This window comes from Heterodontus francisci, chromosome 2 (assembly GCF_036365525.1).
Source record: "Heterodontus francisci isolate sHetFra1 chromosome 2, sHetFra1.hap1, whole genome shotgun sequence".
In the NCBI taxonomy this organism is placed as follows: Eukaryota; Metazoa; Chordata; class Chondrichthyes; order Heterodontiformes; family Heterodontidae; genus Heterodontus; species Heterodontus francisci.
The window spans coordinates 70,570,537-70,590,119 of record NC_090372.1 but is presented as its reverse complement, the minus strand read 5'-3'; the positions used below and the strand labels follow the sequence as shown (position 1 = coordinate 70,590,119).

Sequence of the window (19,583 nt, the reverse complement as noted above, 5' to 3'; positions counted from 1 at the left end):
TATTTATTAAATGTCCTTTTTTTAGCTTTTTATACATATCCAGTATTTGTACCAGTGAGAAGACATTTCGTAGGACTTAGTTTAGTTTAGAGATACAGCACTGAAACAGGCCCTTCAGCCCACCGAGTCTGTACCGACCATCAACCACCCATTTATATTAATCCTACACTAATTCCATATTCCTACCACATCCCCACCTGTCCCTATCACCTACCTATACTAGGGGCAATTTATAATGGCCAATTAACCTATCAACCAGCAAGTCTTTGGCATGTGGGAGGAAACCGGAGCACCCGGAGGAAACCCACGCAAACACAGAGAGAACTTGCAAACTCCACACAGGCAGTACCCAGATTTGAACCCAGGTCGCTGGAGCTGTGAGGCTGCGGTGCTAACCACTGCGCCACTGTGTCGCCCGATAACTTGTAGGTTATCTTAAATTATCTTCAGGGCATTCAGACAAAAGGAATAAGGAGAAGCTGGGGCTGATACTGTGCTCCATGCCACAGAATCACAGAATTGTTACAGTGCAGAAAGAGGCCATTTGTCCCATCGTGTCCGCACTGGCTCTCTTAAAGAGCAATTCACTCTGTTCCATTCCCCTGCCTTCTCCTCGTAACCCTGCACATTCTTCCTTTTCATGTAACAATCTAATTCCCTTTTCAATGTGTTACGACCAGGTGAGAAAGGTGTTGAGGGGTCTTTTACTGTCTTCACCTGGTCTTATTGTAATAGGGTTTAATTGTAAACAGGATGTGTTTTGGTGTTTTGAGCTCCCCTTTTGTGCATGCTTGTTCACAGCTTTCCAAATATAAGGCAATGAAATGAGCACACGAGGTTTTCTTTAGGTTTAAAGAAGAAAAGTGAAATTTATTAAACCTTAAACTTAAACTCTAATTCAGTTAACGCCTACGGATACATGCTGTGCCCTCGCTCGCATGCACACACGATATACACATACAAATAGAGACAGAAAAGAGAAGAAAAATAAAATGGAAAGGTTTGAGGCAATCTCTGACGAGGGTTATTTTTTACTGTGCTTCCATCTCACTGTAGGGTCCTTGATTGTAGGTAATCCTGCTTCTCGTTGGGGCCCAGTATTCTTCTTAAACCTTTTTCAACATAGAAGACTTTTCTCTCTTGGGGTTCATATGTGTACAATGGTTTCCGAAACTGGTGAGAGCACGATGAGAGCAGACAGGAGAGAGGTTTTCTCAGTCCAGGAGAAAAGTGCTTTCTGATTTTAAATTTCCTGTTGAAAGCTCAAATTCAAAAAACTCCAACAGTCAGTCAGTCAGTCATGTGACCAAACTGACCTGACCACGTCTGTTTGTGTATTCGGTCATCTTAGTAGTAAACTTGGAATGCTTCAATGTCTGGTAATCAAAATTTCATTGTGAATCAAATTGGAGCAGTGAATAGCTCCTTTGTCCATTGAAGTACTTGCCTGTTGATATGCTGATGTTGCTCTCCAGCCAAAGTCTCCGATTGTTTTTTAAAGCAAGTTCTTTGTTCACCATCAACAGTTTAAAATCAATGTTCATGTGGCTTCACCACACTCTCAGGCACTACATTCCAGACATTAACCAGTCTCTGCATGAAAATATTTTTCCTTATTTCACTTTTGCTTCTCTTACCAAATACCTTAAATCTGTGCCATCTCGTTCTCTATCCTTTCACGAATGGGAACTGTTTCTCTCTATCTACTGCGCAAATGACTACTGGCAACATCTATGCAGTCATATTCAGCTGGCCTCAGACGCCGGAAACATCAGAGGAATGTATGATGGCATTAAGAGAGCTTTTGGGCCAAACATCAAGAAGATCGCCCCCCTCAAATCTAAATCAAGGGACACAATCACGGACCAACGCAAGCAAATGGACCGCTGGGTTGAGCACTACCTAGAACTGTACTCCAGGGAGAATGCTGTCACTGAGACTGCCCTCAATGCAGCCCAGCCTCTACCAGTCATGGATGAGCTGGACATACAGCCAACAAAATCGGAACTCAGTGATGCCATTGATTCTCTAGCCAGCGGAAAAGCCCCTGGGAAGGACAGCATTACCCCTGAAATAATCAAGAGTGCCAAGCCTGCTATACTGTCAGCACTCCATGAACTTCTTTGCCTGTGCTGGGATGAGGGAGCAGTACCTCAGGACATACGCGATGCCAATATCATCACCCTCTATAAAAACAAAGGTGACCGCGGTGACTGCAACAACTACCGTGGAATCTCCCTGCTCAGCATAGTGGGGAAAGTCTTTGCTCGAGTCGCTTTAAACAGGCTCCAGAAGCTGGCCGAGCACGTATACCCTGAGGCACTGTGTGGCTTTCATGCAGAGAGATCGACCATTGACATGCTGTTCTCCCTTAGTCAGATACAGGAGAGATGCCCCTCTACGTTGCTTTCATTGATCTCACCAAAGCCTTTGACCTCGTCAGCAGACGTGGTCTCTTCAGACTACTAGAAAAGATTGGATGTCCACCAAAGCTACTAAGTATCATCACCTCATTCCATGACATTATGAAAGGCACAATTCAGCATAGCGGCGCCTCATCAGACCCCTTTCCTATCCTGAGTGGCATGAAACAGGGCTGCGTTCTCGCACCCACACTGTTTGGGATTTTCTTCTCCCTGCTGCTCTCACATGCATTCAAGTCTTCAGAAGAAGGAATTTTCCTCCACACAAGATCAAGGAGCAGGTTGTTCAACCTTGCCCGTCTAAGAGCAAAGACCAAAGTACGGAAAGTCCTCATCAGGGAATTCCTCTTTGCTGACGATGCTGCTTTAACATCTCACACTGAAGAGTGTCTGCAGAGTCTCATCGACAGGTTTGCGGCTGCCTGCAACGAATTTGGCCTAACCATCAGCCTCAAGAAAACGAACATCATGGGACAGGATGTCAGAAATCCTTCATCCATCAATATCGGCGACCACGCTCTGGAAGCGGTACAAGAGTTCACCTACCTAGGCTCAACTATCACCAGTAACCTGTCTCTCGATGCAGAAATCAACAAGCGCATGGGAAAGGCTTCCACTGCTATGGTCAGACTGGCCAAGAGAGTGTGGGAACATGGCGCACTGACACGGAACACAAAAGACCGAGTGTATCAAGCCTGTGTCCTCAGTACCTTGCTCTACGGCAGTGAGGCCTGGACAACGAATGTCAGCTAAGAGCGACGTCTCAATTCATTCCATCTTCGCTGCCTCCGGAAAATCCTTGGCATCAGGTGGCAGGACCGTATCTCCAACACAGAAGTCCTCAAGGCGGCCAACATCCCCAGCTTATACACACTACTGACTCAGCGGCGCTTGAGATGGCTTGACCAAGTGAGCCGCATGGAAGATGGCAGGATCCCCAAAGACGTATTGTACAGCGAGCTCGCCACTGGTATCAGACCCACTGTCTGTCCATGTCTCCGCTTTAAAGACGTCTGCAAACGCGACATGAAGTCCTGTGACATTGATCACAAGTCGTGGGAGTCAGTTGCCAGTGATCGCCAGAGCAGGCGGGCAACCATAAAGGCGGGGCTAAAGTGTGGCGAATCGAAGAGACTTAACAGTTGGCAGGAAAAAAGATAGAAGCGCAAGGGGACAACCAACTGTGTAACAGCCCCGACAAACAATTTCTTCTGCAGCACCTGTGAAAGAGCCTGTCACTCTAATATTGGCCTTTATAGCCACTCCAGGCGCTGCTCCACAAACCACTGACCACCTCCAGGTGCTTACCCATTGTCTCTCGAGACAAGGAGGCCAAAGAAGAAGAAGAACTCTGTCCAGACCCCTCATGATTTTGAATACCTCTATCAAATCACCTCTCAGCCTTCTCATCTCCAAGAAAAACAGTCCTAACTTCTCCAATCTATCTTCATAACTGAAGTTCTTCATCCCTGGAACCATTCTTGTGAATCTTTTCTGTACTCTCTCCAATGCCCTCACGTCTTTCCTAAAGTACGGCGCCCAGAAATGGACACAATACTCCAGATGAGGCCAAACTAGTGTCTTATACAAATTCAACATGACTTCCTTGCTCTTGTACTCTATGCCCCTATTAATCAAGCCCAGGAAACTGTATACTTTATTAACCATTCTCTTAACCTGCCTTGCCACCTTCAATGAATTATGCACAGAAACACCAAGGTCCCTCTGCTCCTGCACCCCCTTTAGAATTGTACCTTTTATTTTATATTGTCTCTCAATGTTCTTCCTACCAAAATGAATCACTTCACATTTCTCCGCATTGAACTTCATCTGCCACCTGTCTGCCCATTCCACCAACTTGTCTATGTCCTTTTGGAATAAAAACAAGAAATGCTGGAAATACTCAGCAGGTCTGGCAGCATCTGTGGAGAAAGAAGCAGAGTTAACGTTTCAGGTCAGTGACCCTTCTTCAGAACTAGCAGATAGAAATGTGAAAGGTTTTAAGCAAGTAAAGCGGGGGTGGGGCAAGAGTTAACAAAGGAGAAGGTGTAGATAGGACAAGGTCACAGAGAATAACTGACCAGAAGGTTATGGAGCAAAGGCAAACAATATGTTAATGGTGTGTTGAAAGACAAAGCATTAGTACAGATAGGGTGTAAACAGACTGAAAACTGAACAGCCACAAGTACAAACATGTAAAAAACAGTGGATAGGCAAACTGAACAAACTAAGGTAAAATAAAATAAACACAAAAAAACATTAAAAAGTGAAAAGAAAAAATAACTAAAACCAAAAGTAAAATGGGGGGCCCGTCATGCTCTGAAATTATTGAACTCAATGTTCAGTCCGGCAGGCTGTAGCGTGCCTAATCAGTAAATGAGATGCTGTTCCTCGATGTTGATGTTCACTGGAACACTACAGCAATCCCAGGACAGAGATGTGAGCCTGAGAGCAGGGGGGAGTGTTGAAATGGCAAGCAACCGGAAGTTCGGGGTCATGCTTTCGGACTGAGCGGAGGTGTTCCGCAAAGTGGTCACCCAGTCTGCGTTTGGTCTCCCAAATGTAGAGGAGACCACATTGTGAGCAGCGAATATGTCCTTTTGGAGCTCTACACTACCCTCCTCACAGTTCACAATGCTTCCAGGTTTCGTATCGTTCTCAAACTTTGAAATTGGGCCCTGCACACCAAGGTCTAGGTCATTAATATATATCAGGAAAAGCAAGGGTCCCAACACTGACCCCCTGGGGAACTCCACTACAAACCTTCCTCCAGCCTGAAAAACCTCCATTAACAACTACTCTCTTTTTCCTGTCACTCAGCCAATTCCATATCCATGTTGCTATCGTCCCTTTTATTCCATGAGCTATAAGTTTGCTCACAGGTCTGTTGTGTGGCACTGTATCAAACGCCTTTTGAAAGTCCATGTCCACCATATCAACATCAATGCCCTCATCAACCCTCTCTGTTACCTCATCAAAAATCTCCAGTAAGTTCGTTAAACATGATTTTCACTGAAGAAATCCATGTTGGCTTTCCTTACTTAACCCACATTTGTCCATGTGACTATTAATTTTGTCCTGAATTATTCTTTCTAGAGATTTCCCCACCACCGAAGTTAAACTGACTGGCTTGTAGTTGCTGGGCTTATCTTTGCACCCTTTTTTTGAACAAGTGTGTAATATTTGTAATTCTCCAGTCCTCTGGCACCACCCTGAGTCTAAGGAAGACTGAAAAATTATGGCCAGTGCCTCTGTGATTTCTACCCTCACTTCCCTCAGTAACCTTGGATGCATCTCATCCGGTCCTGGTGCTTTATCCCCTTTAAGTACAGACAGCCTATCTAATACATCCACTTTATCAATTTTAAACCTCTCTAGTGTCTGAATTACCTCCTCTTTCACCATTGCCTGGGTTGCACCTTCTTCCTTAGTAAAGACAGATGCAAAATATTCATTTAATACCTCAGCTCTGCCCTTTGCCTCCACGTGTAAATCCCCTTTATGGTCCCGAATCGCCCCCACTCCTCCTTTTACCACCCTTTTATACCACCCTTTTTTTCTTCATCGAAAACTTTGGGATTTCCGTTAATGCTAGCTGCCAGTCTCTTTTCATGCTCTCTCTTTGCTTCTCTTATTTGCTTTTTCACTTCCCCTCTGGACCTTCTATATTCAGCCTGGTTCTCAATAGTATTTTCTACCTGGCATCTGTCATAAGCACACTTTTTCTTCTTTATCTTAATCTCTACCTCTTTTGTCATCCAGGGAGCTCTGGATTTGTTTGCCCAGCTTTCCCCTTCGAGGGCACATAGCTTGACTGTGCCCGAACTATCTCTTCTTTGAAGGTAGCCCATTGTTCAGCTATTGGTTTTCCCGCCAACTTTTGACTCCAATTTATTTGCCCCAGCTCCATTCTTAGCCCATTGAGGTTGGCCTTCCCCCAGTTAATTATTCTTACTCTGGATTGTCCTTTGTCCTTCTCCAGAATCAGCCTAAACCTTATGATGCAATGATCACTGTCCCCTAAATGCTCTGCTACTGATACTTGATCCACTTGGCCCACCTCATTCCAGAGAACCAGGTCGAGCACTGCCTCCTTTTTCATTGGACTGGCAACATACTGCTGTAGAAAATTTTCCTGAACACACTCTAGGAATTCTTGCCCGTCACTGCCCTTTACATTACTACTATCCCAGTCTATGTTTGGGATAATTGAAGTCCCCCATTATAACTACGCTATAATTTTTGTACCTCTCTGTAATTTCCTTGCAAGTTTGTTCCTCCATGTCCTTCCCACTAGCTGGTGGCCTGTAGACAACACCGAGCAATGTAACAGCACCTTTTTTGTTCCTTAGCTCTAGCCAAATAGATTCTGTCCTCGACCCACTGCAATGCTCTCCTTAATCAATACTGCCACCCTTCCCGCTTTTTTTTCCTTTCCTATCTTTCCTGAACACTTTGTATGCAGGAATATTTAAAACCCAGTCCTACCCTTCTTTGAACCAGGTTTCCGTTATAACCACAACATCATATTTCCACATGGCAATCTACACCTGTACCTCAGCAACCTTATTAACCATACTCCGTGCATTCACATAGGTGCACATTAACCCTGATTTAGACTTTATTACTTTCTCCCTTACTCTGACCCCACCTAATAACTTACTATTCCCTACTTTAGTGCTATCTATCTCCCCCAGTGTTTTGTGCACCTTGGTATTCCTCTCTGATATTTGGTCCTGGTTCTCTCACCCCTGACAAGTTACCAGTTTTGCTTCCCTCCAAACTCAGGTTCCCATCCTCCTGAAAATTTAGTTTAAACCCTCCCCAAAAGCACTAGCAAATCTCCCTGCGAGGATGTTAGTCCCAGTCTTGCTAAGATGGAACCCGTCCATCTTGTACACTTCCCACCTGCCCCAGAATTGGTCCCAATGCCTCAGAAAACAGTCAGTTTTATTGCCATTACATGCATCTACGCTTAAACAAACTGACCATGTCGAATATCAATAGGTCAGCTATCTACAAAATGTTCAGGTGCTCCAGACATGCCACTTAATGCATACCGGAGTGTCAGGGCCGGAGAGGCAGACCCCTGCAGTTAGTGAATCTGATGTCTGCTTTTACTGCATTGGGCAATTTCCCAGCGTGATGGGGAGAATTAGGGGTAGAGGCAGAGGCGACACAGCAGATGGTGAGAAGGGATAGGGCACAGGAACAGGAGGCACAGCAGGTAGTGGGGAGGGCTAGGTACAGCGCAGGGGTTATAACAGGTATTGGGGAGGGTTGGGGGTACAGGCACACGAGGCACAGAATGTGTCAGGCAAGGATGTAGGAGTGCAATGATGCATTGGTTTTCATGCCAGTTCCAGAGGATGTTGTGGTGTTGAAGCACTCCTCAGTTTGACAAGTTGCTTTATCAAGCAGCCTGCTTGATAGGCACCCAATCCACAAGCTTAAACATTCGCTCTCTCCAACACCGGTGGCAGCAGTATGTACCATCTCCAAGATGCACTGCAGCAACTCACCAAGCCTCCTTCTAAAGCCTGGCTCCACGACCTGAACCCGACTAGACCCGACTACATGTATCGAGTTTGGGTCAGGTTGAAATTCCGAGTCCAGCATTCGGGCTCGGGTCGGGTCGGGTCAGGCTGGACACTGCTTCTGGGAAGTCACGGGATCATGCTTACCCATGATTCCGCACAACTCCCCACAACTCCAGCTGCGGGAATCGCCTGCTGCTGGAACAAATGAAGGAGATTTGGGTCCGGTCGGGTCGGGCGTGAAAAAAAATTAAAGGGCTTGAGCTAGGGTTCGGATTGACTGTGGTGGGGTCAGGCCCGGGTTGGGTTTTAATTTTATACCCGAGCCAGGCTTTACCTCTTTCAACAGCAATTTCTAAACCCACAACCTCTACCACCTAGAAGAACAACAGAAGCAGACACATGGTAACACCATCACCTGTAAATTTCCCTTCAAGTCACACAGCATCCTGACTAAGAACTATATTGCTGTTTCTTCACTGTCACTGGGTTTGAATCCTGGAAATCCCTCCCTAACAGCACTGTGGGTGTATCTATACCATTTGGACTGCAGTGGTTCAAGAAGGTGGCTCACCACCATCTGCATGAGGGCAATTAGGGACGATAATAAATTCTTGCCTTGCCAGTGACATTCACTTCCCAAGAACATATTTTTTAAAAAGTGGCGATCTCTATTTTTGGAGCCCAATGAGCTTGTGACAAGGTTTCCTGACCAATTTGTGCTCACGTTCCACACTGGCACATACTGGGTGCTTGATTGCATTGTGACCTTCATATGTATGCATCTGGTATAGAGGGAGCCACAGGACATCCATTACATTGGGTGTTCATTGTATTAGTATTGGCCCAATATTTGTAGCAGTGAAAAAAACAAAAAACAACTTATATTTATCTGGTGCTTTTAATGTGGAAACATGGTGTTTCACAGAAGAAAATAGAGTCGGGAGGCCATTGTGGATGGGTGAGAAATGGCTGGAAACCTGGTCAAATAGATGAATACTGAGAAGATTTTAAAGCTGGAGAGAAAAGAATACAGTGAGGAGCGTTTGGGGGATGAATTTCCAGAGTAGCGCTGAGACAACTGAGATACTGAGTCCAGCACCAAGGGTAGAGCAGATAGAGGTAGGATGAACAGGTGCAGTGGGTCAGCGAACTAGAGGATATGGGAGAGATATGAGATTGTAGAGACAGGGTGGAAAAAGGCTGTGGAGGGGATTGAGGGGAAGAATTTTAAATTCAATCAATTGACATGGAGAGCAAATCAAGGCGAACAAGAAAAAGTGTAACTGAGAAGGCTAATGGGCGGCACAGTGGTTAGCACCGCAGTCTCACAGCTCCAGCGATCCGGGTTCAGTTCTGGGTGCTGCCTGTGTGGATTTTGCAAGTTCTCCCTGTGACTGCATGGGTTTCCACCTGGTGCTCTGGTTTCCTCCCACAGCCAAAGACTTGCAGGTTGATAAGTCAATTGGCCATTGTAAATTGCCCCTCGTGTAGGTAGGTGGTAGGAGAATGGTGGGGATGTAGTAGAGAATATGGAGTTAATGTAGGATTAGTATAAATGGGTGGTTGTTGGTCGGCACAGACTTGGTGGGCCAAAGAGCCTGTTTCAGTGCTGTATCTCTCAAATAAAATAATTCCAGCTTTGTGGAGGTCAGGTGATCAGCAAGGAGGGTGTTGGAGAACTCCAGAGATGCCAAAGATGTAATTAATGGTGTTCAAAAAGGGGATCAAATGAATAAATGCAATATATATAAATATATCTATCCATATTTTAAATTAAAAACTGCCTACAGAAGCTTGTCATGCTGTAATTACACCCTCCTGCCAGTGGTGATGCTGTAGTGCCTCAATTTTTCATCTCCTGTGCCTGCACGGCAGAGAAACTCCAATGTTTCAAAGTTTTGCTATTTAACTATAATAAACTAACAGATATATAAAGACAGATGGTAGGAATTTACAATGGGGACTGAATTATATCTGCATGTGCCAGCCCAATTATCTCCTTCCTCCTAAGCCCCTTTCACCCAAAGATGAGACCTGATCTTGATCCCGTGTGTGCAACAGGAGATCAGCATGTGCATTTAATAGATAGATAAAAATAAATATAACATAGTGATTAAAATAAAAGGCGAGCTTAACTGCTCAAGTTGAGCTACACTTTAAAGTTAATAAAACTGATCTGATTTCCTTCATATATGAACAGAAATACTGCCCTGACCAACAACTGTACAACACGAGGGTTTGGGGACCCACCTTAGCTGAAGAAGATCATATTAGTGATCAGTGGAAGCTGCCGAAACTGGAGATTGGAGACTGGCTGATCTTTCAAAATATGGGAGCATATACTATCAGTTTGTCATCTAATTTCAATGGTTTTCAGAGATCTCACATACATTATGTGATGTCGAAGGTTCCCTGGTAAGAAAAAAGAATTCCTCTTCTGTCCTATTTTAGAGAAATGACACTGAATAACAATGTTTACTCTGTGGGATAACTTCATGGCAGGATGTCTCACCTGTTGGCAGCGAAATATCAGTTGCACAAGATTTTCCATTTATTAAAAAGGGAAAACAAATGAGCACCCCTCAAATGGCAATTAAGACATCTCATGATTCCTGACCAGAGAGTATAAAAATTGCACAAGTGAGTAAAGTCAGGGCATGAAAAATGTTCACAACCTTGGGAACACATTGTCCAAGGTGAGGAACTGCCCAAAACCCTCCCTGGTTCCCCTCCCCAACCTGCTGAGGAACAATTCATACTCAAACACTCCCCTCATCCCTGCTGAAGCAGACTCACACTTGACCCTTTCCCCATTGCTCTCTCTCTTTTACACTTCGTCCCCCCCCCCACCCCGTCTCCCCAATCTTCCTCCTCTCTCCTTCCCAATCCTTCCATTGACAGCTGTTCCCATACCATCCTTTTCTTTCTGTCCCCTAACCCCTCTACTTATCATCTCATCTCTTCTCCCTTTTCCATCACCCCTTCTTTTCCAGTCCTCTCCTACTCACCTCCTTTTTACAATCCTTCATTTACCTCCTTCGTTCTCCTCTGCACCACTCCATTCCTAACTTTCTCTCCTTTTCATCTCTCCTCCCCTCCTCTCTTCTCCTCTCCCTCCCCAACCGTCCGCCTTCTCCTCCTCCTATCCACCCCTTATTTTCCTAATTCTTGCGCCCTTTCCTTCACCTGCATGGCCTCTTCCTCTTTACTCTCCCATTCCGCCTCCACCTTTTCTCCACTCCTGCTTCACCTCTTCACTCCTCTCCCCTTTTCTCCTCCCTTCTCAGCTTCCATGCTCTCCCCTGTTCCTCCCTCTCCCTTTCAGTCTCTCTCCCTGTTCCCACTGCCCTTTCCCATCTCCCTATCCATTATCCATTTCCCCGCTTACTCCTCTCCTGGCTTCAACAACCCTCCTCTTCTCTGAACTATTCTCTCTTCTCCTTCTCCCCCTACTCTTTTCCCTGTTCTCTCCCTCTTCCCCCTACCCACTTCTCTCAGGCTCCTCTCCCTGTCTTTCCTTCCCCTTGCATCTTCCTCTTTTCCCACTCCGCCACCTGGACAGAATTAGCTTCCCACACTAACCCTGCTCGACTTTAAAAGCGCCCTTGGTTTTGACTCCCTAAGTGCAATGGTATATGTCTGACTAATTTAACAGAACTCTGAGGAAATCTTGGAATGTATTGATAAAGGAAATGAAGTGTATGTTGTGAGCTTGGTATTTTCAAAATGTATTTGATAAAATGCTGCATAGCAGGCATGTTGTGAACATTATGTCACACAATGTTAATGGGAACACAGCATAAATCATTGGGTAAAAGTCAGAAACATCACAGTGATTAGTGGATTACTTTCATACTGAAGAGATATAAACCATGGTGTCCCCAGGAACAAATGTGTGTGTGTCTCTCTCTACTGCAAATCAAGCACAGGAATTCTTTGATTCAAAACAGCTTTATTTGCAACTGATCATTTCATTAAGCTGATCATACTAAAAAATAAAACAGACTCAATGACCCTGACATTCTGACTGTTCCTCTCAGTTGTTGGAAGTGTGGTTGAGCAGAACCTGCAGCTGCCGATGTAGCTGTTCACAGGCACCATTCCAAATTGGAGGGATGAGATCACTGACATGATCAGGGCTAGCAGCCCACACCTACAAGGTGCATCAGAGACACCTGCACTGATCTCCCTGTAGAACTTGGACTGACTTTGTTTGGCAACCACAGAAACGACAGTTACTTTTCTCGAGGACCCCATAAACCACAGTCACTCTGCTGGCGACAGGAGAGACTCTATCCTGGCTGGATAAAATCAGATTCTTTCTTCTTCAGCTCCTAAGGGAGCTCAGGGTCATGAGCTTGGAGGCAATTGACCTACTCTGGGAACAATTATATTTGTCTTGGTAACTTTCCAGAGCTGTATTAGGCCCTGCCTGCCCTCAGATACTCTGGCATGGTCTGGAGCAGAGATTAGGAGAATCTTCACAGCCAAACTTACTCCAGCAGAGTAGCCATGAGGAGTCTTTGGCTCCCAACATTGTAATGCTGCTTATCCAGTTAAACTCTGATATAATATCTGGATTGTGGTTGCTAAACTAATTTTTAGTATTCCTTGGTAAGGCAGAGAAAGAAATGCAATGAATCCATACTATTCTGGTTGTAATATTGCACACTATTTCCTATGTGTTGTGATGACACATTCATTAATTGTTTGACTTCATACTTTTCCCACGTAGGAAAACTCTGCAGAAGATAAAGACTGGAAACCAAGCTCAAGGAGAAGAACAGGAGAAGCCCAGTGTAAATGTTTGATGTCTGGGCCGGTATTGAATACCCTTTTCATCAAGTATCACCAGTAGTAAGTTGGTGAAAACAATTCTGACATCTCCAGCTTCTATCAAGCTCAGTTTTAATTTGCTGATTGTATTACCACTGTTGTAGAATTTATTATTAGGCGTTAGTATTTAGTTCAATAATGAAATTTCATTTATATTGGGAAAAACCTCAGACTTTCTGTCTACTTAGCAGGTCTTAGAATAAAAATACTAATCGATCTACTAATCAACATGTATCTAAATATCTTGCATCAATGTACATTTATAATGTCATAATGTATGCAAAGCTTGAGGCAACAAAAAAGCAGGTAAACTCCTATTTATCAAAGTGAAATGGTCTTAATTTTGAAATTCAATACCTAAAATCATAGAATCATTGAGTGTTTACAGCATAGAAAGCAGCCGTTCGGCCTGTCGGCTCCGTGCTGGCTCTCTACCACAGCAAATTAGCTAGTCCCTCTCCTCCATCCTTTCGCCGTAGCTCTGTAAATTTTATCCCTTCTGGTGCTTATCCAATTCCCTTTTGAAAGCCACAATTGAATCTGCTTCTACCACCCTTTCAGGAAGTGCATTCCAGATCGTAATCATTCGCTGCATAACAAAGTTTTTTCCTCTTGTCACTTTTGTTTCTTTTGCCAATGACCTTAAATCGTTGTCCTCTGGTTCTCGACCCTTCTGTCAATGGGAACAGTTTCTCTCTATCTACTCTGTCTAGACCTCTCATGGTTTTGAACACCTCTATCAAATCTCCTCTCAACCTACTCTTCTCTAAAGCGAACAACCCCAGCTTCTCCAATCTATTCACATGACTGATGTCCCTTACCACTGGAACCATTCTGATAAATCCTCTTTAAAGCCTTCACATCCTTCCTAAAGTGTGGCACCCAGAATTGGACACAATACACCAGTTGAGGCTGAACCAGTATTTTGGAAAGATTCAGCATAGCCTCCTTGCTCCTGTGCTGTATGCCTCTATTTATAAAGCCCAGGATCACATAAGCCTTTTTAACCACTTTCTTAACCTGTTTTGCCACCTTCAAAGATTTGTATGCATATACCCTCAGGTCTCTCTGTTCCTGCATCCCCTTGAGAATTGTACTCTTTAGTTTGTGTTGTCTCTCCTCGTTCTTCCTATCAAAATATATCACTCCGCACTTCTCTGCATTAAATTTCATCTGTCACATGGCTGCCCATCCCAACAGTCTGTCTATGTCCTCTTGAAGTCTATCACTATCCTCCTCACAATTCACATTACTTCCAGGTTTGGTGTCATTGCAAATTTTGAAATTGTGCCTTATACACCCAAGTCTATGTCCTTAACATACATATCAAAAAAAGCATTGCTCCAAGTATGGACCCCAGGGAATCCCCACCGGATGCCTTCCTCCAGTTTGAAAAACAACAATTCATCACTACTCTTTATTTCCGGTCTCTCAGCCAGCTTCATATCCATGCTGCCACTGTGCCTTTCATTCCATGGGCTTCAACATTGCTAGCAAGCCTGTTATGTGGCATTTTATCAAACACCTTTTGGAAGTCCATGTACATCACATGAACCATCACATTACCCTCATATACCATCTCTCTTGCCTCATCAAAAAAACTCAATCAAGTTGATTAAACATTTTTCCAAGTGACTGTTAATTTTGTCCTGGATTTTCCCACACTGAAGTTCAGTTGTCTAGCCCGTTGTTGCTGGATTAATCCTTACACTCATTTTTGAATGAGAGTGTAACATTTGCAGTTCTCAGTCCTCTGGCATCGCCCCCTTTTCTAAGGAAGAATTGAAGATTTATGGATAGTGCCTCCATAATTTCCACCCTTACTTCCCTTGGCATGCTCGGATGCATTCCATCCAGTCCTGGTGATTTATCGACTTTAAGTATAGCCAGCCTTTCTAATAGCCCCTCTTTATCAATCTTAGTCCATCTAATATTTCAACTACCTCCTTTTCCACTATGACTTTGGCAGCAAGCATCTACTGCCTTGGTAAAGACAAATGCAAAGCATTCATTTAGTACCACAACCATTCCCTCTGTCTCCTTGTGTAGATCACCTTTTTGGTCCCTAATCAGCTCCACCCTTACTACCCTTTTAATATTTATAAGGCTATTGAAGATTTTTGAATTCTCTTTCATGTTACTTGTCAATCTCTTCTCATACTCTCCCTTTGTCTCTCATATTTTCTTTCTCACTTCCCCTCCTTAATTATCTTAATATTCAGCCTGCTTCTCACTTGTATTATCAACATAACATCTGTCATATGCCACCTTTTCCTGCTTCATCTTACCCTCTATCTCTTTGTCATTTACAGAGCACTGACTTTGTTTGCCCTACCTTAACCCTTTGTGGGAATATACAGTGGCTGTATCTGAACTCTCTCCTCTTTAAAGGAAGCCCATTGTTACATAACAGTTTTGCCTGCCAACTTTGATTCCAATTTACCTGGAACAGATCCGTTCTCATCCCACTGAAATAGGCCCTTCTCCAATTAAGCATTTTTGCTCTAGATTGCTTCTTGTCCTTTTTCATAGCTAATCTAAACCTTATGATGCAATGATCACTGTTCCTTAAGTGTTCCCTGACTGACAATTGATCCACTTGACCCACCTCATTCCCCAGAATGAAATCCAGCAATGCCTACTTCATCATTGGGCCAGAAAAGTACTGGTCAAGAAAATTCTCCAGAACGCACAACAGAAATTCTTCCCCCTCTCTGACCTTTACATTATTATCATCATCCTGGTCTACATTAGGATAATTGAAGCCTCCCATATCCCTGCTGTATAGTTCGTGCACTTCTGTGCAATTTCCCTGCAAATTTGCTCCTCTACAGTCTTCCCACTAGTTGGTGAGCTATGGAATGCACCCAGTAGTGTAATGGCACCTCTGTTGTTTCTTAACTCTAACCAAATAGATTCTGTCCCTGACCTCTTGCTGGACTTACTCTCTCTCCAGCACTGAATATTCTCCTGAATCAATACTGCCACTCCTCCTCCTTTCTATCCTTCCCTATCTTTCCTGAACATCTTGTATCAAGAATATTTAGTTCTCAGTCCTGCCCTTTTTTGAGCCAGGTCTCAGTTATCACCACATCATCATATTCCCATGTGGTTGTTTGCATGTGCAGCTCACCAACTGTATTTACCACACTTTGTGCATTTACGCATATGCACTGTAAACCTGAATTAGATCTTATTGTATTTCCTCTTAGTCTGTGAGTGAAGAATGATCGGATGAAAATGATGAAAACTAACACATGACTGCTTCCATTTCGATAAAATCTCAGATACACCTTATAACAATCAAACAGAAAGTGGCCTGTGTTTGCCTCCATATTCGATGCACTTAGTATGTTAGGGGTGCATGGGCACTTGCAGCTTGAGCGCTTGGTGTGTATGAAATTCATAATATCTTCCAATTTAATGTAAGTTGGGGAGGAAACTCCTGATAATGCAATCAGGAGGTGAGATATTGGGATGGATTCATTCTCTCAGTGCTGTTTAAATCAGGCCTTGCTGGTGAAGCCTGTTCGCTTAGTTGGGCCCTTGTTCTTAAGAGGACTTTGTTGGGGGGTTTTTGGTGACTATCTTGACTTATGTTGCTTCTTCATTGATTTTGTCTTAGAGCTGCAGTCCTTTGAGTGAATTGGCAGGGAATTACGAATCTGCATTATTGGTGCTCATTCTATTGTATGATTGCCTTTAAGAGTGATGTCCCTTTAAGATGTTAGTATGCTAATGAGCTAAATACCAGGATGTAGTCTTGTAACTCGAAGCCAGAGTCACTGTGCAACTGTAATACCTAGAGGCAGGTTCTGTAAATAGTTTTCTCTGTACTGTATATAATAGTTTAGTTGTAATAAACCTGTTTGAGATCTTCAACCAACTGGACTCCATGCAGCTCTTTTATATTGCATCAGACAACCTAAAGAACTCATTACACATTCCAGTCATTCCCTTACTGCTGGTCAACTCCCCAGCATGGTCTGAGATATGTGTGGGCTGCAATGAGCTTGTGGAGGATCTACACTCTCGATGTCATATTCTGATTCTGCAGAATGGTAAATCAAGAGGGCACAGTCTATTGTTGCTTGGATCTCAAACTCTCCAAATTGACAGAACAAAAATTTCTGAAAGAAGCAAAGCCTGATCTTACAACCTTGGCCAAAGGCTTCTGCACTGCTGAGAGCATTGGAATGGCTTCATTCTGTACAGTGTCTGCATACAGGTTCTTTGAGCAACAAAAGTGGTCCCACCTGGATATCCAGGTCTGGATCCATCCGGAGAACACTAGTAAAAATTCCAGCAGCATGAATCTTTTTGACCCATTTAGAAATGTGTCTGATTGGGATAGTGTTAAAAATGTCTTTTGCTGATTGTGTTGGCTGTGGCACTCGGGGTTTTCCAATGATATTTTTTCTGAACCCTTTCCCCTCAGGGCATTCAAGATTTGATTTGGACATGCTCCCACAATGTCTTGCACTATGCTGCATGTGCCATGACACCACAAATTAGCTAACCTCACCTTATCAAGTGAAACTAGCTCATGTGTGTTGTACAGACAAGCTGATAAACATAGGCCTCAAGTGCACTGTGCAGGCTCACATCATTAGCCCCATAACCTGCCTTTTCAGTGTAACTTTTGAACATTTGTTACTTCTCAGGGTGGTGTGGCTGTATAACTTGATTAAGAGTAAAGTTTCTGTTGACTGTAAAATATCGAGGTTTCAGCATTCGTGTCTTGGAAAATTTTATGTCATCAATGTTATATATGTAGTTTTCCATCAAAGCTTTTTCCTTGCTGTGTTGTTTCCAGGAATTTCTTTTGTTAACACTGCATTTGTGGTGACCATATATGTAAAAATAAAAATGGGTTTCTGCTGATTTCCAGAGTGTTTTTTTTTAAGAAAATGCCTGCTGTGATTCCACAAGTTATTTCCGTGCTGTCATTATCGAACAACACATCCTCTGATTGATTATAAGCAATAATATAAAAGCAAAATACTGCAGATGCTGGACATCTGAAATAAAAACAGAAACTGCTGGAAATACTCAGCAGGTCAGGCAGCATCTGTGGAGAGAGAAGCAGAGTTAACGTTTCAGCTTGTGACCTTTCATCAGAACTGACTGACATTGACGATAAGTAATGGCAGGAGACATCGGCTAGTGGAAATAAATGTATTTATTTTAGCTGATTATTATGGGTCAGAACTTTCTGCAGAAGGGCATCTCACAGCCTGTTGGTTATTAGGCATTTTCCTGCACCCTTCAGCTTGAAACATTTTTCTGTGCAAGTTTCTGGAATTGGGAGCAAATAATGGCACAATGAGGGCAACAGGACATACGAGACCTTGGTGAATCACAAAACCAACATTTTATCTCCTTAACCAATGAGATTGTAAGATTGAGAAATAAACAGAGGGAGGACTAAATGAGTAGATAGTCAATTAGAGTGGCTCAATTCAATATTGTTACAGACAAGTTCCCACTGTTCACCTCCCAACTGACCACAATTGTGTTTTATTAAAGTGATCATTTAGCCCCTGAGTGTCTTTAAAGTCAAATAAACAGACAACTGACAGGTTTTCTTGTAGGTAAAAAAAAATACTTATTTTTAAACAAATTTCAAAAAGATCGCAACCTCATTCACATGCCGATTCACCTACACATACATAAATGAGCATAGATAGAGGGAAAAGGATAGGACGTAGTTTAAAGTCCTAAGTGAGGTAAAGTGGTTTATTGAGTCTTCTCGAGAGGAAAAGTCCTTTTTTTAAAAGTTGCAGGTGTTAAATTCCAGAAAGCTTGTTGTGGAAGGATGATGCTGGAGCCTATCTTTACTCAGTTTCACATTTATTGTACAGAGTAAAAGGATTACAAACATGTAGCTCCTCACTCAAATCTCCACCAGTCTCTAAGTGTCTGCTTATAAATGTTCAGGTAAGATCCCAATTGACATCCTCCACCTCCATATAATTAAACAATTGACACAAAATTAACATATTAACAGCAGGCCTGGTTATTCGCAGTCTTGAACTTGCAGAGGTATTGTAGAGCTCTAGTGGTTGTAATAAAGCCCAAAGCTGGTGGAATGTAGTTTGTTACCTTCACAGATGATTAGTGTCAAAGTCGCTTTGTGATGTTTCTGCTGTGGTGGCTGTTCTTGGTCAGCAGGGTTCTTCTCTTGCCTGTTGGATCCTTCTCACAAGCTTTCTGTGTTGTTGGCGCGATCTCTCCTCTCTCTAGATAGAGAGCTACCTTTTTAAGGTAAGAATCTCTCATGTCACTTTCTGTTGGGAGAGTCGTGACCCTGTTCTGATCATACAATGGGCCAGGATATGATAACCATGGCCGTCATGTGATGTTTGAATGGGAATCATTCAGTTATGATGTTGCTTCACACCTTATTTATCTCGGTTTGGCCATGAGCCAGACTGTATCTAGCATCCTCTGTTAATCCATTCACATCAATCAGAGTCATTAATATGCAATAGCTCCTTTCAATTTCAAAAGGGTTCTCCCCAGAACTATTTCAGTCAAGGTTAACAAGCCTCATCATTGCAAACGTGTTTGTGGATTTCCAATAAGGGGTCACATGGCCGTTATTCCATTTTGGCTGTGTATAAGTGTCCATATTCTGGTGATGTAGTTCAGCAGTTGACTTTTTAAATTCATAATTCTTCCATTTCATTGTTTATTTCACCACGACTCCTTCCGTGCATGACAATATCAAATCAAGTACAGAAGAAGAAAAAAATGATGCAATTGTAACTCCCAAAATGGG

At 43.2% G+C, this 19,583-nt stretch overlaps 1 protein-coding gene across 1 annotated transcript in view; it reads left to right on the top strand.

The window, feature by feature from the left end:
* Nucleotides 1-17,771, top strand: part of LOC137380624 (antizyme inhibitor 2-like) — a 68,075-nt gene extending 50,304 nt beyond the window's left edge. Inside the window, exons 9-13 of the mRNA XM_068052746.1 lie at nucleotides 10,164-10,378; nucleotides 12,699-12,762; nucleotides 16,674-16,860; nucleotides 16,919-17,092; nucleotides 17,707-17,771. Coding sequence (XP_067908847.1) covers nucleotides 10,164-10,378; nucleotides 12,699-12,762; nucleotides 16,674-16,860; nucleotides 16,919-17,092; nucleotides 17,707-17,771 — 705 coding nt within the window. The remainder of the gene's footprint in view (nucleotides 1-10,163; nucleotides 10,379-12,698; nucleotides 12,763-16,673; nucleotides 16,861-16,918; nucleotides 17,093-17,706) is intronic.
* Nucleotides 17,772-19,583: the final 1,812 nt, after the last annotated feature.